This window comes from Notechis scutatus, chromosome 1 (assembly GCF_049901735.1).
Source record: "Notechis scutatus isolate UNSWTSFEM ecotype Mainland chromosome 1, rNotScu1.2, whole genome shotgun sequence".
Lineage (NCBI taxonomy): Eukaryota > Metazoa > Chordata > Lepidosauria > Squamata > Elapidae > Notechis > Notechis scutatus.
The window spans coordinates 167,113,365-167,140,863 of NC_142009.1; the positions used below are offsets into that span (position 1 = coordinate 167,113,365).

The 27,499-nt window shown below is 36.9% G+C and overlaps 1 protein-coding gene across 10 annotated transcripts in view; it reads right to left on the bottom strand.

Annotated features, from left to right (window-relative positions):
- The window catches only part of UNC80 (unc-80 subunit of NALCN channel complex), a 191,045-nt gene that overhangs the window by 55,016 nt on the left and 108,530 nt on the right, over positions 1 to 27,499 (bottom strand). For all 10 annotated transcript variants that reach the window (XM_087949612.1, XM_087949606.1, XM_087949587.1 and 7 more), the window contains 15 exons: positions 26,212 to 26,312; positions 24,250 to 24,336; positions 22,252 to 22,435; positions 20,924 to 21,018; positions 20,169 to 20,258; positions 16,780 to 16,881; positions 15,141 to 15,321; positions 14,379 to 14,647; positions 14,035 to 14,169; positions 12,461 to 12,599; positions 7,639 to 7,735; positions 6,826 to 6,996; positions 5,565 to 5,657; positions 712 to 747; positions 159 to 377 (listed from right to left, as the gene is read on the bottom strand). In XM_087949612.1, the coding sequence (XP_087805738.1) occupies positions 159 to 377; positions 712 to 747; positions 5,565 to 5,657; positions 6,826 to 6,996; positions 7,639 to 7,735; positions 12,461 to 12,599; positions 14,035 to 14,169; positions 14,379 to 14,647; positions 15,141 to 15,321; positions 16,780 to 16,881; positions 20,169 to 20,258; positions 20,924 to 21,018; positions 22,252 to 22,435; positions 24,250 to 24,336; positions 26,212 to 26,312 (1,999 nt within the window). The remainder of the gene's footprint in view (positions 1 to 158; positions 378 to 711; positions 748 to 5,564; positions 5,658 to 6,825; positions 6,997 to 7,638; positions 7,736 to 12,460; positions 12,600 to 14,034; positions 14,170 to 14,378; positions 14,648 to 15,140; positions 15,322 to 16,779; positions 16,882 to 20,168; positions 20,259 to 20,923; positions 21,019 to 22,251; positions 22,436 to 24,249; positions 24,337 to 26,211; positions 26,313 to 27,499) is intronic.

Consider the following 27,499-nt stretch of genomic DNA (forward strand, 5'->3'; position numbering starts at 1 on the left):
TATGATATTACCTGAAATAATTTGGAAAAGAAAAAATCTTATTCTACTTACAATGGAAAGAAACTTAAAATTCTGTTTTGTATATTATAGTGCATACTTGCCATACACACTTATTGCTAATGGACAGTCAAATATTTACAGACATTCAGAAATAATACCTCATATGAGACTTAACATCCAGCAGCTCTAAAGAAGTCACCCTGGGCTCTCCAGCCAGGTTCTGTAAAATCTTCAGTCGGGGGCCACAGTGTTTGTAGAACTCAGTGCATATATTCAATAGGGACTCACGAGGTCGTCGGAACTCTTCTCTAGCAATACGTTCATCTAGCTCCTCCCGCTGGATACCTTGGCCTTCCTCTAGCAAATGAAGGTTTTCTCTGAATATAACAAACAGGGGAGATGCAGAATATGTAAATCAAGAGACAAGAATGGGCTGATATGTGATATCATTGTCACGAATCCTGCCTGCGGATGGAATGTACCTTTGCAGGAAAGGTACCCTTTGCAGGAAAATCATTGCTTGATATTTCTCATGAGAGAAGCAGCCAGAAAAGGCACTTAAGGGACTTTTGGCTGTTTTCTCCTGACATGGAATCCCTGGTATAAAGTCATTCAAAACATAGCCCAGTTTGGAACAGAGAGTAGAAAGATTGTGTTAAAGGAATGTCTTACAAATTCTAAAGAAAGAGGCTGGTGGCAATATTCCAGTACCTGATAAAATGAAGTTTGGCCCCTTGCTCTGGATACCTAGAATTTAAAAGACAAAAACAAGGACAGAGGAATTCAAAAATCATAAGGCAAGGTACACTTTGATCTAGATCAAACACAATACATGCAGTAGCAATGGAAGAATGAGAGGATGCTTTCCTCTTCATGTCCACTCTCCTGATAACACCTGTTCTGTATATAAAGCAACTTCATCTTGCATAAGAGTCATATTTGGATGTGGTGCTGTATGTGCAGCAGAGGTGGTATTCAGCAGGTTCTGACCAGTTCTGGAGAACCAGTAGTGGAAATTTTGAGTAGTTCGGAGAACTGGCAAATACCACCTCTGACTGGAGGTTTTACAGTATCCTTCCCCTGGCATGGCCACCAAGCCACCCCCACAGAACCGTTAGTAAAAAAAATTGAATCCCACTACTGATGTGCATGAAAGCCAGTGAACCAACCCCAGGCTAGGTTGCTGTTTTGCACATTTCTTTGAGATAGCAATAGCTCTGTTTAAACCTATGTATTTTGGACTTAATACACACACAGCTCTATTTAGTATTATATTCACGGGTGGGATTCTGCCTAGTTGGACTGGTTCTATAGAACCAGTTGTTATGATTCTGCGCAGTTCGGAGAACTGGCAAATCATGCCACTGGCTGGCCCCTCCCCTCCCCACCCCTGCCCACTCACCCCTTATCTGGCATGCACGCCTTCAAACTTGCCTGCATTTGGTAAGTTGCTATTTTCCCTTTTTTTTCCTCTGACCATCAGCTGTTCTGCTGTGCCTGGAGATTTAGATTAGCTAGAAAGCAGGAAATCATTGGATTTCTTGTTTTCTAGCTAATCTAAAAGCAGAAGTGAACCTTCTTTAGGACTGAAGCTTCTATTTTTCAGTGCAGACTCAGGTAGCAGATTGCTGAAAGATAGATCTCTGGTGTGTTGTGAGTTAATTTTGTGATAGCAAATTTTATGAATTTGCTTGCAAGAAATTTTATGTGCCAGACTTAGGTAACAGATTGCAGAAAGATAGATCTCTGAGTGAATCTGTGATTCTGTGAGCAACTCAATCTGCCTGCCTCTTTGCCTGATTTGGGGTAAAAGTTGCTCTTTTTTAATAAAAAATTCAATATTTACATACATATTTATAATATTTGCATACAAGCCATGCCCAGCCAGACACATGACCACTAAGCCATGCCCAGTCAGCAAGCCACGCCCAGCCAGTCACATGACCACCAAGCCACACCCACAAATTAGGTCACACCCACAGAACTGATTGTTAAGAAATTTGAATCCCACCCCTGATTATATTTGTCAATGTTTAGCTGTGAATATGGACATATCTAGTGAGCACAGAGGAAAACAGTATCTTGGTCTGTTCACCAGAAGAAAAGAGCTTTGCTCTTTAATGGGGAAACATGTCTATACAAACAGTAGCATGTCACTGAAGCACGCATACTTGGAAGAAAGTCCATATAAAATTTCAGCAAAAGAAAAGGTGTGAGGGCTTTTCTCCAGGTATTACATTTAAGGTTACTATGCAGTAATCATTAAATTGATTGCCTCATATGCATAAATATTTATTAGCTACCAGGATAGGAATACGTTATTTAAAAGTCTAGACAAAATCATAAAGAAGTCTAGCAGTGGTTTTCCAACCATTGTAATTAACAACAGTATTTAAGTTCATGAGTGTTATCCAATTATGATATATTGTTTAAACTAATCTAAATTTCCATATAATTTCCAATGGGCAGATGGAAAAGGAGATGATTTTCACATATTTCTTCCTGAGCAATTCCATCATCTGTTGCAGCTAAGAGCAAAAGCTTAAGGTAGAATAATAAAAAAGAATGTTTCCCATATTTTACAAGATCAAACAACTTCCTCACCATGGAGAACTACCCTATGTACAATTATTGACATGCTAGGGCAGACTTGGGTGGATGACCTGAAGTTTGGTATTGCCAGAATCCTACCCACTCTGTGAGAGAAGCCCTACGTCTCAAACACATCACAAGGTCAATTGAAAAGCTCCTACTCTAGCTACTCAGAATTAGAGGAGTGAAGGCAAGATAAAATGGTTCCATCTTCATCCTGGACAGTGGAAGTGGACAGGAAGATGTAGAGAAAATGTATGTGTATTCTGCCATCACATTTAAAATTATTCAAAAGTTCCCCTACTTCTATCTTCTGCCCCAGCTTAGTATGTCATGAAGTGCATTGAGAAGGACTCAGACCATTTCTTTAGGCAGCTGCAGGTTACAACCTCAGTTCGAGTTTCAGACTAACTTCATTTGTGAGTGAGCTAGGGATCAATATAACATGGTACTCACGAGTGCAGATACAGTCTAGATATGAGAAAGATGCCAAATCACAGGGGTTTTACAAAGAATTAACAGAGTTAGATAAAATCCTGACAGGAAAAAGAAGGAACTGTATAGTTATTTACTAGGCATAAAATTGGAAGAGGAAGAAGTAAAGAAGACAATGATAGCACGGGCGAAAAATAGCACTTGGCTACATGATAGAATTAGATAAATGGCAGAAACTGTGGGACAGGAATTATAGATTAATGATGTCAATGGCATATAAAGAGAACGTGTATAAGATGTTTTACAAATGGCATTTTGCACCAGTGAGGTTGGCAAAGATGTTTAGAGACAAATCAGCTAAATGTTGGAAATGTCACTAGATACTTGGATCCTACTATCATATGTGGTGGACGCATGGTAAAGCGAAGAAATATTGGATGAAAATAAAGACATGGTTGGAAGAGATGATAAAACAATGTACTGAGTTAAAACCAGAAATATTTCTGTTAGGGATTTTACCAGACATGCATAATAAAGAGGATGTATATTTAATTATTCATGTGCTAACTGCAGCTAGAATGGTATTTGCACAACATTGGAAAGGTGAGGAGATCCCCACAGATGATGAGGTAATTAGGAAAATATTAGACTATGCAGAGATGAACAGATTAACACCAGCAATCAAGGAGAAAGAGCAAATTGATAACAGATAACAGATAATCAGAGTTGGAAGGGACCTTGTAGGTCATCTAGTCCAAGCGGGAGACCCTACACCATTTCTGACAAATGGCAGTCCAATCTCTTCTTGAAAGTCTCAACTGATGGCGCTCCCACAACTTCCGAGGGCAAGCTGTTCCATTGGTTGATTGTTCTCACTGTCAGAAAGTTTCTCCTAATTTCCAGGTTAAATCTCTCCTAGTTCAGTTTCCATCCATTATTTCTTGTCTGGCCTATAGGAGCTTTAGAAAATAGCTTGACCTCTTCCTCCCTGTGGCAGCCCCTCAAATATTGGAAGACCATTATCATGTCTCCCCTGATCCTTCTCTTCACTAAACTAGCCAAGCCCAGTTCCTGCAACCGTTCGTTGTATGTTTTAGCCACCAGTCCCCTAATCATCCTGGTTGCTCTTCTCTGTACTTTTTCTAGAATCTCAACATCTTTTTTATAATGTGGTGAACAAAACTGAATGCAGTACTCTAGGTGTGGTCTTACTAAGGCTTTATAGAGTGGTATTAGTACTTCCCTTGATCTTGACTGTATCCCTCTGTTAATACAATTTAGGATTACATTATCTTTTTTGGCTGCTGCTGCACACTGCTGGCTCATATTTAGCTGGTTGTCCACTAAGACTCCAAGATCCCTCTCACAGTTACTGCTATTCAGCCTGGTTTCACCCAGTCTATATGTGTACTTTTGGGGTTTTTTGCCTAAGTGTAGGACTTTACTTTTCTCTACACTGAATTTCATTTTGTTAGATACGGCCCAGTGTTCTAATCTGTCAAGATCCATCTGGATCTTGAGCCTATCTTCTTGGGTGTTAGCTATTCCTGCCAGCTTAGTATCATCTGCAAATTTGGTAAGTTCCCCTTCTATTCCCTCATCTAAGTCGTTAATGAAGATATTGAAGAGTACTGGGCCTAAGACAGAACCTTGTGGCACCCCACTGCTTACTTCCCTCCATGTGGACTTAGACCCATTAAGGACTACTCGTTGAGTACGGTTTAGCAGCCAGTTGCGAGTCCATCTAGTGGTGGTGCTATCTATTCCACTTTGAATACTACATGATATGGGAAACATTTTATCAATGGTTAGAGAATAAAAAAGGAATTTGGAAATGAAGAAGAATAAAGGAGAATAGAAAATAAGATAAGATAGAGATAGCCATAATATAATTGTTAATATACCTATGACAAGAATAATGGGATGTAATGTTAATATGGTACTATCATGAGAAGATTTGTATATTGTTTAGCTGTTTGATGTATCTCAATTCTAAGTTTAGAAAATATGAATGTGAAGAAGTTGTAAATGGTGAAAAATGTAGCATAAAGGAGTTTGTGCCCAGATGACACACTGATTTAAAAAAATGGAATGTATGTATTTTTGAAACTGAAAAATAAAAAACTTATTATAAAAAAAGACTAACTTCATTTGTCATATTGCATAGTAATCTGATTCTTCTCACCCCAGGGCAGTGAGTTTACTAAACTCTGGATATAAGCATATTTTCATGTGGAGATTATATTTATAGGAATTGCACTTCAGGTTACTAAATGATAGAAATAAATTTTGACATATGGCTGTCATTTCTATCATGTGTCCTGTGTTAAATTCTTGTGAGTTTTGAGCTGGCTTCTGCTAAAAACAAAACCAATAATCATTGCTGGTTTGATCTAATAAGGTCAGTCTTACATTCTATCCCTATCTGTCCCAACATTCATTTTCTTTTGCAGTATTGTACAATATATAGACTATGGAAAAGCATTAGTATTACTAAGGTTTCAACAATAAGTTGAAGGGCAGCCTCTGTTAAATACCTGGTATTTGTTCCAGCTGACATAGTATGGTTAGCAGTAGTGGTTCCTTTATGGCCTTGATCACAGCGACTCATCTGAGGTGCAGTCATTGGCCTGTTAATGGCAGTAGTAGTAGCAGTACGGTAATTAGTAGAAGTAGCAGTAATAGAAGAATCTTAGTACTGGAAAAGCTATTTGGGTCTCTTCTGCTTAAATTAAAATTAAAGCTTCAACTTGTTGAGCCTCAACTTAACACATCCAGCAAAGAGGAGTTCACCACCTTACTCATCAACTGACCTCACTGCCAGATGATTCTTAGAGCTGGGAAATTATTCTAAGCTTCAACTGGAATTAGCCAACCTATATCTTAAATCTATTATTCAATGTCCTGCCTTCAGAAACAACAGAAAACAGGTCTTTGACTTTTTAAATATAATCTTTTTTCAGGTATTTGAAGAGCACAGCCAGGTCCTTACTCTTAATATTCTCAAGATGAACAGTCTCAGTTCCTTCAATCTCTCTTCATAGGCCTTAAGTATTAATTATCTCATTCTTTTTATGTAAGGACTCCAGAATCAACAAAGAACTCATGATACTGTCTGACCATATAAATAAAACAATAAAGTAGAACTGTTATTTCTTTTGATGTGGAAATTTTGTTTTTATTGATGCACCATCATTAATCTTTTTGTGTTATAGTAGTCTTTTTGGCTGATCTTGAAAAATCTAAGAGGGACAGACTTGGAAACTGTGGAGATACAGGACATTGTTTGAACTAAATAAGTAAACAAACAAATGAATAATCATGCCACAAATAGGAAATTCCAAAATGAAAATCTCATACATGTCTCAAGAGTCAAGCTCAACCTAGGAAATTGTTTATGTGCATTTATCTTTATTAAATGTCATTGCATTACCTTCCGAAAAAGGAGGAAAATAAATTCTGGATGGCAGATGTTGAATCTGCATTTGTTAATCTGTGATTAAAATTCATCAGATAGATTCTACTTTGACACTCTCCCTCGCTCCCAGTCTAATTTTCAGTGAAATAGATTTAATGAGCATTTAATTTTGAAACAGATAAATGCAACCTTCTATATTTTATAATGCAGATGTGAATATTGCCCATTTTAATTCTTGTTCTTGTACATATATACATGCATTATACAAACATATAACAGCATTCAATTGTTTTCACCATGGACAGGAACATAAAAATTCTCATCTTTTTTTTTCCCCCTTGGATCCTACAAGGTCATGGTAAGTAGGTGGTGTAGCTCACCGAGTAAGAACTTCCACACTGTACAAAAGTGCTTGCAAGGATGTCGCCAGAGCAGCTGTAGCAGCAATCTCTTCTCGAGCAGCCGTCACAGTTTCCACTTGGGAGGTTTGCCTCTTAAGTTTCTGCAAGTAACAGGGCACTAGAGCTTCAAGGACCATCAGCATCTGAAGACTGAAACAATGTACATCATGTAACAATGCTATCAATGTGAGATTATATCCAGAAATACAATACCCCTCCGATCAGGAAAAACCCATTTTTGTCTGCAGGAAAAGGGACTGTGCACAATACTTGGTGACTAGTTCTTGTGAATATTAGGACACCATCAAAGCCAGAACAATTTTGGACCTGCAAAAAAAAAATCTTAGTTTTTTGATTAACAATAACAATTTCTTCCAAAAAATGTAATAAAACAAAACAGGAAGTAACTGAAAAAAAATGTTAAAGGGCAAGACAGTTTGAGAAGGCAAAAAGAGGGAGATGTTTGCTTCCAGTGTAGGTGTGGTTGAAGCAACCAGCAATAAGTGATTTTTCTTTGTCAGTCAGAGAAGCCAAGCATCATCTAACTATGGCTAAGCCTGAGAAAGGATAAGCACTGAGGAGACAATGAACATAGGTAGAAGTTGAAAGAATAATAGAATAGAATAATCTTTGCACCTGGAAACAGTAATGACATTCTTCTAATCATTAGACATAGAGAAAAACTTCTTGAATTTCATGAAAGAATAAATAAAAGAAAAATCTTTGAATAAGAGATTGTTTTCATACTTGTTTGAAAATGTAATTGGCAATTAACCAAGAAATAGTTGTTACCTTCTGAAAGACTCAGGTGCATATGCCACAACTGTTACACATAACTTGATGGCTTCACTGATTGAAAATGTCAGGTCCTCATTGCCATAACAGAAATCTGAAATAGTTACAAAATAGAACATAACAGAGTATCAACAATATGGAAATATTGTGTCATGAGAGATAAAATCAATAAACATCTATGTTTTTTGCATTAGGCAACTAATTCATGTTCAATCTCTATCTCTACATTTGTACAATGCCTATACATTGTATCAAAATAGAATTATCATTAGTGATATTTCATAAATTCTATTAAGATTCCTTTTACTTTAGAGTTTAAGACTGCATTTTGCATAGACATTCATCTAAAAAAAAGTTAACAGTGCTTCTAAATAAATATGGATGGGATTACCTAATCAGACTGGTCCTATTATCATTTATCTGGCACTTAACCCCACTGAAGACTGTGGTTTGAAGAAACATGTTTGAGCCAGTAGTGTATAGCAGCAGCCAAAAAAGCTAATGTAATCCTAAATTGTATTAACAGAGGAATACAATGGAGATCAAGTGAGGTATTAATAACACTCAATAAAGCCTTAGTAAGACCACACCTAGAGTATGCATCCAGTTTTGGTTACCACACTATAAAAAAGATGTTAAGACTCTAGAAAAAGTACAGAGGAGAACAACCAGGATGATTAGGGGACTGGAGACTAAAACATATGAAGAACAGTTACAGGAATTGGTCATGGCTAGTCTAGTGAAGAGAAGGACCAGGGGAGACATGATAGTGGTCTTCCAATATTTGAGGGGCTGCCACAGGGAGGAAGGGGTCAAGCTATTTTCTAAAGCACTTGTAGGCCAGACAAGGAATAATGGATGGAAACTTAACTAGGAGATATTTAACCTGGAAATTAGGAGAAGCTTTCTGACAGTGAGAACAATCAACCAGTGGAACAGCTTGCCCTCAGAAGTTGTGGGAGCGCCGGACTTCTGGTTTGAAGGGCTTTGGCGACAGACAGAAATCCGCGATTGTGCGCGGTTTCTGTCTGGGCTCGCCGCTGGAGCACCCCGGGCCAGCTGGTTTCGGGGCTAAGCCACCCCGTAGAGGTGGTGAAGAGGGGGGAGACCACCAGCAGGGTCGAGGAGAGCCGCATCTCTCCTCCTCAGCTGGCCATTACTCCCTTTCCCAAAGGCGGTTGCAGTGGTGGTCAGAAATGGCCACCACAAAAAAGAACTCGACCGGAAAAGAATGTGCAGGAGGAAGATAAGAAGTGAAAGTTTTGGCTGACCAGGTTAAATTGTAAAAGCAACAACCAAGTTACCCTGGAATTTAAACTTACAAAAAATAACATCGCTCCCAAAGAAGAATTGGAAGCAGAGAAGGAAAGTGAAAAGGGAAAGGTTTGGCTTTTTTTTCTTCTCTCTCCTTCCTTATACTGACAACTAAGAGACTTAAATAAGAAATCGGAAAAATCCACTTTGACATCAATAGGTAATTAAGTTGAAAATAAAACAAAATGCCAAAGGGATAATAAAGATTTCTGGACATTAAAAACTTTCTTTTTCATAAGCAGGAAGGGAGAGAAAAAGAATAAGGGCAGGATCTGGAAGAGGGAGGAGACTGCCTGGAATTAAAAAGAATCTAAAGTAAAACTTCAACAAGACTTCTAAAAGATACATTTTAACTGAAACTTTGCAACTAAATAGTAAACCCAGGAAGAGAAAGTGGGGGGAAAAAGAGCAAAAAAGAAACAGCTTGCGTGTATTTGGATTATTTGGTGATCTTTGGATTTTTGGTTATTATATTTGAATGACTAAAATCAATCGGGTGGTTGTTTAAAAATTTATACAATGGCACCACTTCTGGATGAATTGAAAATGGAACTTAAAAAGTACAAAGAAGATGCACAAGAAGGGAAGGGTTCTTTTGGCTTCGTCTTTCAATTCTTAGAAATGGAGATTTGGAACTATGAGAAACAACAAGAAAAGACTGCAAAACAAGAAGACTGGGACAAAGAAGAAGCCATCTTTAATGAACAAGTAATTCTATGTGGGGAAGAAAAAGGAAAGGGGGGAAAGAGAATGGAGAATTTAAGACTTAAAAAAACAACCAAAGAAAAGAAAAATAATTCAAAAAATAAGTATAATACTGGAAAGCAACAGAAAAGGGGAATACAGAAGAGAGAAATAGAGGTAGAGAGACAAGGGGTAAAAAGGGGAGAGAGAAGAAGAGAGGGAAGAAGGAAAGGAAAAGAAGTTACAAAGGACCGGAGCAAGATATAGAGTAACAGGACCTATTTAAAGATAATGGGTGAAAATCTAACTGAAAAAGGGATTCTGTAAAGGTACATAAGATTGTATTGTTATATTAGTAATAGAAATAACTTTAGAAAATTGGAAACAATGTATGATTAAAATGAGGGATAAAATAGTGTAATTTAGTGAAATGTTTGTGAATAAAATAAGTGAAATAAAATAAATGAGAAAATTGAATTAGGAAGGAACGGGAACATTTTAATTCGTTAATGTTTTATAAAATATAAGTGAAGAGGGGGGGAATTAACTATGGAAAGCTTATAATTGTTCCCATAGAAGTATGATATTTAATTGAAAAGTAACGTTAAAGATGTTAAGACTTTAATGAATATTAATATTAATGTTAGAATTGAATTGGAATGGAATGTTGTTTTAATTATATACATTTATAATTTTTTTTTCTTTTTTTAAGAATACAGTGTGTATTTTAAGAATGTACCAAGCAGAATCCAAATGGAAGTTATGTATTATATTGAATGTTACAATTTTAGGGAAAAGATATAAAGGCGTCATACTCCAATCAGTAACTACCGGAGAAATTTTTTTTAATGAGAAAAGATAATAGATAATTGAAACAGGACAGACAAAAAATATAAATACAATGATTTGAATTGAGTTGAGATAATTAAAATAAAATGAGAAAATTAAAAGAAGGGAGAAGCTATGCAGAAAATGTAAAATTGTAACAAGATATGGAATAGAATATAAAAATGAGCATGAACCTGAATTTGTGTCTGTACGAAGAAATGTAACCCGGGATTACGCTACTTTCAAAAAAGATGTTTTATTTGTATTTTTTTTTCTCTTTGTGAAAACTCAAATAAAATTTACACAAAAAAAAAAAAAAGAAGTTGTCGGAGCGCCATCACTTGAGACTTTCAAGAAGAGATTGAACTGCCATTTGTCAGAAATGGTGTAGGGTCTCCCGCTTGGGCAGGGGGGTTGGACTAGATGACCTACAAGGTCCCTTCCAGCTCTGATTATGTGACTCCACAGTAAAATTAACTAGGAAAATTCATTAAAACATAGTGAGAGTTACTTCCAAGAAAACTTTTAACATTAGAAAATATAGAGAGAAAACAAGATACAATACAAGAATATAAAGTAAAAAAATACAAAGGCCAAGAATATAGATAGAAATAATGATATAATACAATTGTAAGCCAGTTTGGACCTCTTTAGAATTTTGTTTCTTTAAAAACTAAAATACAGGTAGCTCTCAACTTATGACCACAATGGATCCCAGAATTTCTGTTGCTAAGTGAGACATTGGCCAAAGTTGTTAAGTGAATTACTGCAGTTGTTAAGTTAGTGACATAGCTATTAAGTGAATCTGGCTTGCCCATTGACTTTGTTTATCAGAAGGTCACAAAACAGTGACCACATGACTTTGGGACACTGCCAACTCTCAGAAATATGAGCCAGCTGTCAAGCGTCTGAATTTTGATCACGTGAACATGGGGATGCTGCAATGGTTGTAAGTGTGGAAAAACGGTTGTAAATCATTTTTTTTTCAATGCTATTGTAACTTTGATCACTAAATAACTGTTGTAAGTTAAGGACTACCTGTAGAAGGTGTTTCTTTGTGGAGGAAAATCATAGGGTTTAAATCAACGATTGGCTTCTCATTTACTGAATAGGGGCAGACCAGAAGATCCTGCATAGTGTAAGTAACATAGTATGAACAGAGGTGGGATTCAAATTTTGTAACAACCTGTTCTCTGGGTGTGGCCTGGTGGGTGTGGCTTGGTGGTCACGTCACTGGGTAGGTCAAAAGAGAGAAACTCACTTTAACAATGCTCTTGGAGCAGGTGGTTGGCTAGATGTCCCTTCCAGCCCTGGATTGCTGTGCTGTTTTGCCTCCCTGGAGCCTCCTGGGAGCAAAAATAGGGCATGGGGTGTGTGCCACGCCCACTGTGCCCAGTGGTGGAATTCAATTTTTTTTTACTACCGGTTCTGTGGGCGTGGCTTGATGGGTGTGGCAGGGGAAGGATACTGTAAAATCTCCAGTCAGAGGGGTATTTGCCAGTTCTCCGAACTACTCAAAATTTCCACGATCAGTTCTGCAGACCTGGTCAGAACCTGCTGAATACCACCTCTGCCTGAGCCCCATTTTGGGCCTAGGAAGCCTCCCTGGAGCCTAAGGAGAGCCAAAATGGGGCATGGGGGTGCGCACCACACACCCCCATGCCCCATTTTGGGCCTAAGAGGCCTCCCTGCACTTACCTGGGAGCCAGAATCAGGCACGTGGGGATTCCTGGGAGGAGCGGGGCAGGGTGGGGTGGGGCCAAGCTGGTCTTCAGAACTCCTGGTTCAGCAAACTGGATGTAAAAAATAACATCCGGTTCGCCCGAACCAGCCCGAACCAGCTGAATCCCACCCCAAGTATGATCCTGACCATTAAAAAAAACTTTTAAAATTAGTTTTTTATTTAACTTTTTAGTTTATCAGAAAAATGAAAGCAGAAATACATTTATTTCACAAGAAAAATGGCAATTTTAAAAAAATAAATTGAAAATACCTAGTGATTTCAGAGGCTTCTCTGCTTTTACCAATTCTAGAATATCTAGATTGTCAGAAGTATCTCCTTCTAAGGACTGTAGGAGATCAAACAGGCACTGAGCAGACACTCCCTTGCTGGGTCCATTGTATGCAGCATCCTGCAGTGAAGAAAGCAATGTTGTTCTATTTACTTGTTTGTTGGATTTTAAGGCTGCCGTACTCCAAAAAGACCCTGGGAGGCTTACAATTTTTAAAAGGATGCACAATGTTTTTAAAAAAGGGATATCAATATCCAGTGAAAACCACTTATATCCCACTCAAACATTTATGTCATCTGAAGTAAGCAACATCAGTTTTGGATATGTGAAAATTTTAGACAAGAGTTGCAAATTTTAATCCCTATATACAGAGGGTTTTATTACAAAGTCTGAGAAATCCCAAAGTGGTCTGATTTTGTGAAATGAGCTGTGTAAAATCAAGGTGACGAGTGGGCAACCTTAATGGTGCACGGAACAAATTATTTCATTTTGTATTTTTTAAAAATATTATTTTATTTAATTGCCAGCCACAATCTTCCCAGACACTGTGCCCTGAAGATACTCTTTGCTATAAGAATGAAACTATTATTGGTGCCAAAGTCAGTTTACTTGCCATCGGTTTCATTAAGAATTTTAATGGATTCAGAAACATTATTAATGGTAATGTTTTAAGAAGGTCAACAGGTAATTTCAGAAATTCTAAAACAGTATCTATATATTGCACAATCAAATGAACATCTTCTGAAGAATGTTCACAATTTAACTCCCATTTAACATGTACAACATAGTCTTCATGGCTCAAATATTTCTAAATGTCAAAAACTGAGATGTGAAGCTGAAGGTGACGGTTTATCATTCCCACTTACTCAGAACTATGCCTTTTCTGTCATGTCCAAATATTCACTTTAACTAGTGCATGCTTAGGAAAAAATGACAGCATTAGAAGATTTTTATTTATATATGTATTTAACACCATTTAATGTATGCACAGATGTGTCTCTCCACAAAAAGCTGAATGTGCAGGGCAATGTTAATGTTCTGTTAATGGGAGAATGTCAGCCTTGGAGGGGAGAATTTTCTAGACAGGAGACCAGAATTGCTGAAAATGTGAGCAAGCCTTCAAGGAATAAGTTAGGGTGGGTTCAGAAAAGGAAGCTAAAGCTTCTCTGCATAAGAGAGTTAGTGGGTAAAGAGCATGCAGGGTTGATGTAGGATAAACCAGTATAAACCATGTATCATTTCTCCAACCCACTGAAGGACTTTGTTGATGCTGATGTTGTTGTTGTTGTCTGGCTGTTCTCATGCTATGGCTTGTAGCTCCTTAGGAGGTTGCAAGTAAAGTTGACAGTAACCTTAGTGTGGTTGTCAAACTCAATAATCCTAAACTCATGAACTGATTTTCCAGCAGCTTCTTTTTCTGAGCAGAAACACAAGGGTCAATGAATTGCGCAGAAGATTGCAATTCTTTAAATATATTATTATACCTCAATTGCATTTTCAGCATGGTCAGAAAATAATGAAAACAATTTTCATGCAGGAGTTGGTTGACACTCACGGGAAATTCCAGAAGCGGAGCAACACTAGCAAACAATTGCAGCACAAAAGGCTTACGATGTAGAATGTAAAACTGACGGCAGGCAAACTCAATTGCTTGGCGGAGCTGTGGATTACTCTCATAGTCAGCATATACCTGGGAAACAAGAAAATCCTTAGGAGCTTTCATCTGTTACCAAGAGGCTGAAGGGTCATCTTCAAAAGCTGCCCTGTGACTCAAAGCAGCCATAATAAAGAATTAAAGGGATGCAATGAATGATAACATCCTTTGGAAAGTTTGATCTGGCAGGATAGCCTAATCATCATGACTACTTTACACCTTTAGTTTTCTTTTTTTAAGCTTACCTGCAGCATAGTGGGAAGGATCCACTGGTAACCACTGAGAGAGAAGAGGTGGTTGAAATGTACAGCTGTGTTGATTACTGTAGCAGCATACTGCCTCAACAGTGCGCTGTCCTCTGGGTGTAGGATCAGGGCTCCATTAAATACATTCAGGAACAGCATAATTTCATCCCCCCAGGGGAATTCACTGGGCATTCCCAGAAACATCTCTTCTAGCAATTTAATCCATAGGCTTTTCTGAAGTGTATCTAGACCAAAGAGTTCCTTGCCAGCTAAGAGAACAAGCAGAGCAATGTCATAATAAAATGCAGCAGCTTATTTTAAAGAGAAATATCAGAGCTTCCTTAAAAAAAAAATCTCCTGAGGTATCTATACACTAAAGTATTAAAATAGGGCTTGCTGCATTAATTAACTTTGGTTATTCAAAGAGATAATAGATTCTTGTTCTATTTTGCTGATCACATATTAAACCCATTCAGTACCATTAAACAATTATGGCGATTCTATCTATGGACATTTAATTATATTTAAGCAACCAGTCTCATTTTGGTGGTTCAGTAGAGTATCGGTAAAATGTTTTCCATATAGTTAGACCTGGTTAGTACTTGTAGGGGATGAAGACAGGAAATCCTACAGCCTATATTGGAAAGTAAAACAAAAACATCTTAGAAGAGGATAATGGCAAACCAATTCCTTACTGCTGTCAAAAAAATGTCTATTTAGCCACCTGGAGTCAAGCTCAGCTTGAAGGAGACATAGCAGTACCTTGCGGATCATTGAAGAGTGAGAATTCTGCATCAATGGCACTACGGGGAAATGAAGGCAAGCGAAGAAGGTCTTCTTGCAACAAAGACACGTGGGACTGCTTGTGAGCCACAGGAATCTTCTGAGTCAGAGAAATGAGAAACAACACTCGACCCACTTCTTCTAATTTACGGGTAAATACCTAAAAAGAAAACCAGCCAGACAATGATTACAACAATTATTGATCCAAATCCAAAAAAATAATTGTTATCAAGTGATTATACATTGTGCTCCACAGTTGTTTATGAGGAGAATGTTCATAGTACAAAGATATCTGAGAGGCACAAACTAGAGCAATAAGGAATTATTCTGATTAGCGTATGGTGTTGTTAAAGTAGCCAGGAGACCACAGTGCAATTGCATAGTAGTAGTTTGGGCTGTCAAAGTACCAGACCTGTTGTAGAATACACTTCCACACTTCCCAAGGTGCACCATGGGAAAGTGAGCTGGCTTCACATCAGAGAGAAAGATGAGTGGCTCTTCCTGCATCATCACCCAAGGCCCCCTCCTTTCCCAGAGCTGCTTCTCAAATGGACATCACAATGCGGAAGGTTCAACACTGTCAGGTATCTGATTGCCTGCATAGAGCACTCGTCTTCCTACTGAAGTGGTACCTATTTATCTACTTGCATACAACATGCTTTCAAACTGTTAGGTTGACAGAAGCTGGGGCGAATGATAGGAGCTCATATTGTAGTGCTTGGATGTGAATCACTGGAACAAAACCATCCCTAGCATCATTAAACCATTGAGCCACAGTGCCTGTAATAAAGAATTGAGAACTGGGAATAAGTAACCAATTTTAGTTCCATGCTCTACAAACCATCACTAAGAACTATCAGAATAAATAATTAGTAATAACTACTCTACATCTAGAACATGGGTCTGAAGCTAATAATCTGGAGTGGAAAAAAGAATGGAGAAATGATCATAATTAGATTGAATATGTTAATGTGATTTCATTAATTTAATTTACAGTGTCATGTTTTAATTAATTTAACTTATTCATATTTTGAAAAATAGACTATATGAATATGAATATATGCATCATATATGTATATTTCAGCAATAGGATTGTAAGCTACTACATCTCACAAACAGCTTTGGGTTAGCACAAAACATATATCCAAGCAATACTTCGACATAGTAATGGGAATGACTCATCAGGCACAAGTTTATCCATCCTAACTCTAAGCATATTTTTGAATGAAATAAGTGGAAATTAATAGGTAAATGGACCAGTACATCCCAAAACTGCTTTGAACTACCATAAATTATGCACCCACAAATCCAAGAGAATGTCCCAGGAAGCTACGTCTAGGAATCCCAGTTTCACGATAAGACAATACCCTATTCAATTCAAATATTTTTGTCATAGCTATAGTATATTTACAATATCTTGCACCAAAAGTATAGAAATGAACAAGCTTGTGGCTTCTGCACCATAAAATATCTTTTAGACCAGGGGTCCCCAACCACCGGTGAAACCGGTCCCTGGTACAAAAAAGGTTGGGGACTACTGTTTTAGACCATTCCAAATCATACACCAATGTGATAATCTAGTGAGGATGCATCATTGTGATGTTTACTATAAACATACCTGTTTTTGAATGAGTTCTTGCCCCCTTTCTGGATGCATGTGTACCAGATTCAGTTGTGGAGATACTGATCTACGAAATGGGTAAATATCACGGACATAGGTCTGTGGGATAATTTTAAAAAGCCTTTATTTTATAAATGAATTATAGCACATTAGCAATTGCATTTTCAGAAATAGTCATACTTTTCAGTCATAATGATATAGTAGAGGGGAAAAATTTCTCTGTTCTGGGTTTCTCTTTTACATAGGTTGATAATTGGTTAAGAAACAGGAAAGAGAAAAAAGAAGAAATTGTCAGCTTTCATACTGGTGATATATGCATTGTGTGAACTCCCAAGGATCAATATTGTGATGGGATTAAGCTGGCAGGAATAGCCAACACCCTAGAAGACAGGCTCAAAATCCAGATGGATCTTGACAGACTTGAACATTGAGCCCTATCTAACAAAATGAAATTCAATGTAGAGAAAAGTACTTCGGCAAGAAAAGAAAAGAAAAGAAAAGAAAAGAAAAGAAAAGAAAAGAAAAGAAAAGAAAAGAAAGCGGGGTGGTGTCAACCAACTGTATAAGTACAGATTAGGTGAAACCTGGCTCAATAGCAGTAACTACAAGAGAGATCTTGGACTCCTAGTGGACAATCACTTAAATATGAGCCAGCAGTGTGCAACAGCTACCAAAAATGTCAATACAATCCTAGACTGCATTAATAGAAGGATAGAATCGAGATCATGTCAAGTATTAGTACTGCTTTATAATGCCTTAGTAAGATCACACTTGGGATACTGTATCCAGTTTTGGTCACCATAATATAAAAAAGATGTTGAGATTCTGGAAAGAGTGCAGAGAAGAGTGACAAAGATGATTGGGGCCCTGGAGTCTAAAACATATGAAGAATAGTTGCAAGAATTGGGTATGTCTACTCTAGTGAAAAGAAAAACTGGTGGAGACATGATAGAAGTGTTTCAATATTTGAGGGGCTGCCACAAAGAAGAGAGGGTCAGCCTGTTTTTCAAAGCACCAAAAGGCAAGACAATGGGTGGAAACTAAACAAGGAGAGAAGCAACTTAGAATTAAGGAGAAATTTCCTAACAGTGAGAACAATCAACCAGTAAAATGGTTTAGCCTTCAGAAGTTATGGGTGCTCCAACACTGGAGTCTTTTAAGAAGAGACTGGACAGCAGTGGTGGGCTTCAAATAATTTAACAACCAGTTCTCTGCCTGGTTGCTGGGTGGGTATGGCTATGGTGGGTGTGGCCTAGTCGGCCTCCTCCACCATCCTGGGAGTAAAAATGGGCTGTGGGGGGCCCATTTTCCACCTCCCCAGGCTCCGGAGGCCCGAAATAGGCCCATTTTTGCCCTTCACAGGCCTCTGGGGGGCCCATTTTCCACCTCCCCAGGCTCCATGCACCCCCTGCACTCCAAAACGATCTGCGTGGAGACTCCTGGGAGGATGGGGTGGGGTGGCGAGGGCCAGCCGGTTGTCGGAACTACCAATTCACAGAACTGGTTATAAAATTAACATCTGGTTCACCCGAACTGGTGCGAACTGGCTGATACCCACCCCTGCTGGACAGCAATTTGTCTGAAATGGTATAGGGACTCCTGCTAAAGCAAGGGATTGGACTAGAAGTCTTCCAAGGTCCCTTCCAAATCTGTCATTCTATAGTTTAATCTATGGGTTCCCCCTCCCCCAATATAGAAATGGTATAAAAAGTGAGACCTGAGTAGTGTACTGCATTTGTTGATAATACCATAGTATTTATAGTGGTGAAATACAAAAGAGACCGTGAGAACCCTCTCAAGAACTTCTCCAGAGTGAAGCAATGACAGACAATTCATTGTAGAATTATGCATATTAGCAAAAATATCCAAGCTTCATTGAAATAGGAATGGGATCTGAATTACTAGTGATTGATCAAGAAAGGGGTGTTTATAAAAGACAGTTTTATGCTTGGAACCATTGGGAAAGCAGCTGAAAATAGAACTGCAAATAGAACTGCAAATGCCCTTATATAAATCTGTGGTGAGATTATATTTGGAATATTGTATATGGTTTTGGACATCATATCCTAAAGATATTATAAAGATATAAAAGATCAAAATAATTAGATGTCTGAAACAACTTTCTTACCAACAAAGAATGTAATAATTTGAGCTTTTTAAAGTTTGGAATAAGAGAGTAAGTAGAAACATAATAGGAATATATAAAATCTGCTCTGCCATCCAACCCAGATGACCTGAGATAAGCAATTTAGAGTTGAACTAGAATTTCATAGCTGCCATGACAGTCATAGGCTTACTCTCAGATCATCACAGGCTCTACTCCATGGACCCAGCATTTATTTTCAAACAATTAGTATTAGATGTGGTGGAGCAAGGAATTCCTAGCAATCCTTTGTTACTCAGTTTCTAGTAACCAATTCTATACACAACACAGACCTATTAAAATTTCCCAGAAGCCTTCTGGGGCCATCATGGTCCCTGCTATGAGATGGGAGGTTATATTAATTATTTAAACAAACAAACAAAAATCTGCTGATTATTACCTATAAAGCTAGATATGGTTTGGGCTTGGGTACTTTCAAAATCCAATAGAGAATATGCTCATTCAATGCAAACCAAACGATATGATGTTGCAAGTCTGTATACATTTCTGGAGTTAGAAATGAGCATTTCTGTGGTAATCCTTCTCTAGCCCCATTTTTGAAATTGGGAGAGTTCACTCCCTTATAATATTTGGGAGGACAACTGAAACACTGCTATTCCACAAGTACTTTGGGAAATAAGTGTTATTTCCAACATATAAGAAGATTACCCAGTAAGTTTTTATCAGAGGGTTTTACCTTTTCTAATATTAATCACTAATCTGCTAGTTTCGTCATCATTTCCTATTCTTGCATTATTGTTGCCCTTGTAAGCCACTTAGAGTCTATGATTGAAACAACACACAAATTTTGAAAATACATGAAAATAATAAATAAATAAATAAATAAATAAATAAATAAATAAAATAAAATAAAATAAGTATATTTTCAGAGTGTTTTATGCATTGTCAGACATAACCACCAGTGAGTCCAATGGAGCTTACTTCCAGTAGACAGAACAGAACAGAACAGAACAGAACAAGAATCGGGAAGAATTTTGGAGGTCTTCTAGCCCAATCCCCCGCTGAGGTTGGAAACTCTGTATACCATTTCAGACAAATGGTTGTCCAGTCTCTTCTTAAAAACTCCCAGTATTGGAGCACCCACACTTTCAGGGCCCATACAAATTATTATTAGATTATATTAAACTTTCATTTAATATCCATTTTGTATCCAAAATGTCACTTGTTGATAAGATTTTCAATTACAATTAATAAGTAACATGAGAATATAAAACTATCTCACCTTATTATAATGAATAAGATTCCACCGCTTATCCATTAAAAAGTAGTTGGAAGACTGGGATTCAGGTATGTTAAAAAATTCCAGACATTCCTAACACATAAAGACATAAACAAAAGGTAATATTGGTTTATTGGTTGATCACATGTTCTGGGGTAATTGTGGCTATATCTCTGTTCCCTGCCTATAAAGATGAAAAATTAATAAAAATAAGCTGTCAAGCCTTGCACTGCTACTAAGGCATTTTTTAGCTGATTAGTGATACCACTTATGATTGTAACAGGATTTTTTAAATCCACTGTCATCTTGAATTACGGTAATCACAACTGAAAGTGATATAATATGCTTATTTCATATAGTAGGCCTATGGAAATGAGCCTGTTGGGTAATTGAAAGTGCAGTAACTAATTAACTAACTGTTAAATGTTCAGCAAAGTCACTGATGACAGGTCACCCATATAATTGCCTTGTTTACTGTGTATCTGAGGTAATTTGTAAGATGAATATTATCGGAGAAATACATGTATGACCTTTTCACATATTAAGATGTAAAGAAGCTGCTAAATGAGGCTTTCAATAGATAATTCTGTAAAGACATAATTCATAAATAGGTACTGGACCTCAGGACTGCATATTATTCCAGATCAATTTTTCTCCCACAATCTAAGGAGGTTACTGAAGGAGCTTTAATACTGGAAGACTGGAAAATACAGCCAACACAACTTTTTTTGTCAAAATTATTTTAATAATTTGCCAACCTTTAAAAGAGCTTCAAACTGGGTGTCTTCATGGACTGGAAGCTGGGTTGGGATATCACATTCATTCTGCCCATGAACTACTAGGGTCTTGGTACCTTTAAAAGCATTGATAAAATAAAAGGTTTGTTTACAAAAAAAACACCATCCTTTTGGAATCCTGGATAAATAAAAATAAATTACTTTATGTCTTAGCCTTCCTCTAAGTTGCTCAAAACATTTTAGATGCTTCTTATTCTGTTATCATTTTTGCTTCTGTACAGTATAATTCAGCTGAAAAGGAGTGACTATATTGTACAGGGATATTCAGGCAAGCCTCATGCCTCACTGAAAATTTCTCCCTCTCTCTTACCATGTCCAGTATTATAATATTATGCAATGCTGGCTTTCATGCATGTACAGACCTCTTTCTTCAAGCATGTGGATATAGCTAGGAAGAGACGGTAATCCAAATCAGGCTGTAATTGCTAAATGTATAACATTCTTTATTGCTATTAAAATCTAGGGGATTTTATAAAACAACCATGGGGACTTAATGCAGAATATAATTTTCAAGAACATGGGTTGTTTGTTTGGCTTGCTCCTTCAAATCAAAGGGAAGACTTTCTATCTGTTTTTTCTTGTTCATGCTAAGGAGCCTATGCAAGATATGTATTGCAACTCATGGAGCTTTTTATGTGAAACTCTTCTTGGAGATAATCCAGCACTTACTGTGTAGTCTGGCCAATGACAAAATTATATCAATTAACACAAATCATTTTCTTAGACTATTTGTGTCTCATTAAGGCTCAAAGACTATCACACAGGATGGTGAACTATAATATCAATTCCATATATAAGCATAGATCACAGCATATTACAGCTGATACAGTCAATTTGCCCAATAGACTTGGAGGAGTAAAGAACAGAAGTTGACCATCACTTTCTCACCAAATATTTCATGAATATTTTAGTTACTAGGGTGTATTTCTTAAAGGTAATGCTGATGTGAAGCCAAAAATAAAACAAATATTTTACACATCTTTAAAAATCTCTTTCAGACTTTCCCTTTTATATAGAATGTCAATGACAACAAAAATCCCTATACTGAGTCTAAGATTTATATCCCCTCTCCTCTTTTACTCAGGCTATGTTGGTGAATTTAGAGAATGACTGGGCAGAAATATATTGTTATTGTTATTGTTATTGTTATTATTATTATTATTATTATTATTATTATTATTATTATTATTATTATTATTATTATTATTATTATTATTATTATTATTACATAATAAAGATCAAATGCCAGAAAAAAGCCCCTAGGCAAATAAAAATAATGCCTTCCATACCTGGCATTGAAGCAGTAACCAGAAGCTTCACCTCACATTGTTCCTTCTTCATAGTTTGTTTGAGATCTTTGAAGAACAGTCCTTCTACATAGCCCACCACTTCCCAAAGAAAGGTCAGAGTGGCTGAAATGGCATCCATGCCCCATTCACATGGTGTGCGCACAAAATACATGATCAGTCCCACCTATGAATCATAAAGTACACAAAAAGAAGCTAAGTAGATAGCTAGTGATAAATATGAATATGTATAAGATAGAGCCAGTCTTTCTCAGTCAGTAATTTTATTTTGTGCATTGAAAATCTGGGTGGCTATTCATATCAAAGGAAAATATGGAATAATTTACAAACTTAATTAAAATGCCATGATGGAGTTTAAAAAAAAATTAGAAGACACCTATTATATCAATCTCACTTTTACCTTCTCCATAAAGTTCAAATGAAGAAAGCCCACTGCAAAAAAAATGCTAGAAAATGTTATGGCAAGGTTAACATTAAGGCTTTGAAAGAGATGCTCTGCAGTACATGGGAACAAAGCACCTATCTTCAAATGACTAACACAACCACATCTTTTTCTAGTTTAATTAAGTTGCTTCAAAGCCTCCTCTCAGTAGTCTCTGCATGTACGTTTGTGAAAAACCATTTTATTTGGTTCCCAGCAGAATGAGAAAATTAATATTTTTATCAATCAAATCCAACTTTATGAAAAGTAGAAACCTTCCCCAGTTTCACAGTGTGTACTGCTAATTTTTCAAAGAAGAGTGAAGAAAACATGATAGGCAATCTGATCATAGGACAATTGTGAAACTATTGCATTCTACTAAAAAAGGTGTATATAACTGTGCCATATCAAAAATTACTATTTTTATTTATTTTATTTATTAATCAAATGTATATACTGCCCATCTCATTGTTTCAAAGAAGAGATGGACAGATGCTGCTGAAGGTAGATTCATTGGTTTTCCTGTGCATGGCAGAGAGCTGGATCCTTATGTTACTTTCCAACTCCCCAATTCTATTATTCTATGAGACAAATAGAGGCAGTAAACCAGAAAAAGGTAGTATGCTTTATACAGATTTCAAAGCTTTCTGTACATCTAATTTGTGCTCCAAATTCTTGAAGAAGTTAGGATAAAAATATTATCCACTTCTGAGCATTTCAGATTTGATCTTAACTTTAAGAATGAAATAGGAGTGGCAGCACACACAAAAAATATTTTTTGGAAAGGTACATACTAACTCTGAAATACACATCATAGATTGATTACCACAAGGAGTAACTTCTTCAGCAAGAAGAAATGGCTGAATTAAAAAAAACCTTCCTTTTTACAACCCTGTAATCCCTATTCGAGGGATGTGGTAGCTCAATGGCTAAAATGCTGAGCTTGTCAATCAGAAAGGTTGGCGGTTCGAATCTCTAGTGCTGCATAACAGAGTGTGCTCCTGTTACTTGTCCCAGCTTCTGCCAACCTAGCAGTTCAAAAGCATGTAAAAATGCAAATAGAAAAATAGGGACCACTTTGGTGGGAAGGTAACAGTGTTCTATGCGCCTTCAGCATTTAGTCATGCTGGCCACATGACCATGGAGATGTCTTTGGACAGCACTGGCTCTTCGGCTTTGTAATGGAGATGAGCAGCGCCCCCTAGAGTCGGAAACGACTAGCACATACGTGCGAAGGGAACCTTTACATTTACCTAATCCCTATTTGGGATAGAGTCAGAGCAACTGGATGAAGCTGAGCATTAATGGTTCAAAATATAACTGCCCAAAGTTCAATGTATACACTAGAGAAATTCAGTTACATTTTTGATCTTCAGAAAATCAAAGCCAAATACCTAGAAAACATATTGACTATAAGAAAAACTGTGCAGGAGGTGTATTTCTTTCTCGAATGTGACACTAATTATGATTAATTCAAAATTCACAATTGCCTGTGCTTTGGATAAGGGCATCATTAATGCTTACAGTTTGGGTTCTGCCCAGGATTCAGAAGAACCTACCAAGTAATTGAAGAGGATATGGGACGTTTGAGCAGGAAAGTCTCCAATGTTCAATAAAAGTTTCCTCAGCATATACATCAATTCATCCTGCAGTTAGAGCAGAAGCAGTCAATTTCACTACTTGCACAGGAATCAATTATTATACTGTAAGGTAACATACAATTAAAATCCTTACAAGTTGCAGTATTATGAATGTTGCCCCATAAATAACACAGGAGAGCTTTTTCTTACAGGAGAGATGTAAAACTTAATCAGAACATCTGAACAGAACCCTAGTCTGATAAAAGTCTAATCTTATCTTCAAATGTTGGAACTCCTTATGTTCTTTTATTGTATTAGATATTAACTAATTTGTTTCTAACTTGAATGAGCCTTGAGCATCCTTCTCTGGCATCAGCAGGAGACCGGAGATGCTGCCTTCATTTTAAATTGAATGCAGTGAATTCTAATACAAGTCTCTCAGTTGTATCTGGTTAATGTGAAACGTGGTTTATAATTACAAGTATAATTTACAAGTCATAAATTTAAAGCTGGATTGTTTCAATAAAACATAGTAAAGATTCACTGCTATTTATTTGGATTCAGTCACGTTAATCTGAAGTGAATTTTAGACAGATATATTTTCCTCATCTTTTCCTTGCAACTATGCTGATGAAGCAAAAGGAAGGGGGGACAGTACAAATCTGAGACCTATTCATCCCTTAATAAATTATTCTTTATTATTAGTTCCAACTAGGACAGGAACACATTGGGGTTTGGTTTTTTTTGCCAAGGGCCAGGTTTCATCTTTGCTCTACCTGTTGGAAGCCATGCTTCAATATGAATAGGGCCAGGATAAAATTTAATTTAAATGCAATTTATTTAGTACAGGATTACTTTTAATATTTTCCCCATTTGTTACATTAAACATTACAACTGGGTGACCTGAGAGATCTCAATGACTTTGTAAAGATACACACACATAAACACTGGTAGTCTTTGCCCACCACCACTTTAACAACTATAATAGTTGCTTTAATAACTTTATATTTCCACTGTGTTGCAAGAGAATTGTTCTCAATGTCATGTCTTGATGTCTAGAGGCTGTGAGGGTCTGGATGGAAAAGAACAGACTGTAGCTGTTTTCTTCCATCCAAATGAGATGAAGTTGCTGTATGCACGTTAGGGTTTTCTGTCAACATCAGGATTATCTCTATGGGCATTCATAAGAAGCAGGTGAAGGAGCTGATTAATAATACAGGAATCCTTCTGGAATCCTTCTGGTACAGAATGACTCAACTTTATTACTACCCAGATGGAGTACTGCAATATGCAGTACTTTAAATGAGCTACCCTCAATTTGTGAATTACTCAGAAATTGCCAATTGGTGCTGCAAGTATATACTGTAATACTGATTCTACAAACTCTGCATTGGTTGCCATTTGGTCTCTGGGTACAATTTAATATGCTGGTGTTGACTATTTAGCCCTTCGTGGCATGGCATCTGGGTATCATCAAGAGTGCCTGCTCCTGCTATAATAAATCTAACCCATTAGTTCCTTTAGGAAGAAACTATTTTTGGTCCCACACTTCTGAGAGGTGAGGGAGGGTGAACTAACATAAAATAGTCTCCCTGTGGATATTTGGCTGAGACATTGCTGTTGACCTTTAGGGAGATGTTGAAAAAAAAGTAAGCACTTTTTCTAATCTAAAAACTATGCCATCTTTTACTTGTTTTCATTTTTTTTTCATTTGTTGCTGTTACTTTTATTTTTCTGTTTTTTGTTATCTTTGAGATATATCATGGATGTTTTGATTGTTATATTATATACTATAGAAACAACTGATAGTCCTTAGATTGTGATTGGGATATATGTCAAACAAACAAACAAACAATATCCTGGGACTTTAAGTTACTCTCCCCTGGAAGAGAGTTTTGACTGAGTTCTTATACATGTGTTTATGGAAAGCGGAACCTTTACCTGCCGATTACTGATAGTGAGTTTCTCCAGGAAATGTCGAAGAACTGTGGATGGATCTTCAATGAGACAGTTCCACAAGACTTGTTGAGCCACTGCACTCACTATATGAGACAAAAGGAGAGAACTTGTCTGGATCTGACTGGATAAAAAGTGCCTTCTAATAGTAGTATTTGATATGGAAAGAAACTGTTTACACATGACAGTGGATACTTAACCAAATACAAACGTACTATTTTATGGCTCAGAAAAAGGTATGACCTTGGTATATTTCTCTCAGTAGAAATGGAAAGAGATAACTCAGTTATATGGAAAGCATAACTGCCTATAAATTCACATTTATTATTGTGGGGGATATTTTTTTCTGCCCTTTTGTCTAAAACAGGAAAAGGGCACAAATGTCTTCAAGGAATTTCTCACTGGAACACAAAACAAGACAGCACACCTCTTCTGTCCATTAAGATAATGTATCTGTGGTAATAAAGCAAAACTTGTCACTACATTTTCAGCAACATCATAACTTGGGAGCAATAAGTTAAATTTCCTCATTCAGTATCTGGGAAAGGGGTAAAATATGTAGAGTGTTACAGTAAAACTTATTATGTAGAATATTGAAGAAGATGGAAAACCACCCTAAAGATTATTAGAGAATATTAAATGATTTCAAATTTTACTAGACTATCAGGCAATGCAAACTTAAATAAAAAAAATTTAATAAAACTTTTGACTGAAGAGGGACGATGATAAAAAAAAACCACATAGAATTTTTGTTAACAATTTTATCAATCATATGTATTCTCTCACATAGACTGTATTATGACTGTATATACAGGTGAAACTCAAAAAATTAGAATATCATGTAAAAGTTCATTTATTTCAGTAATGCAACTTAAAAGGTGAAACTAATATATCACTCAGTACATGCAAAACAAGATAGTTCAAGTCGTGATTTGTCATAATTGAGATCATTATGGCTTACAACTCATGAAAACCCCAAATCCACAATCTCAGAAAATTAGAATATTGTGAACAGGTTCAATATTCTAGGCTCAAAGTGTCCCACTCTAATCAGCTAATTAAGCCATAACACCTGCAAAGGGTTCCTGAGCCTTTAAATGGCCTCTCAGTCTGGTTCAGTAGGAATCACAATCATGGGAAAGATTGCTGACCTGACAGTTGTGCAGAAAACCATCACTGACACCCTCCATAAGGAGGGAAAGCCTCAAAAGGTAATTGCAAAAGAAGTTGGATGTTCCCAAAGTGCTGTATAGAAAGTTATGTGGAAGGGAAA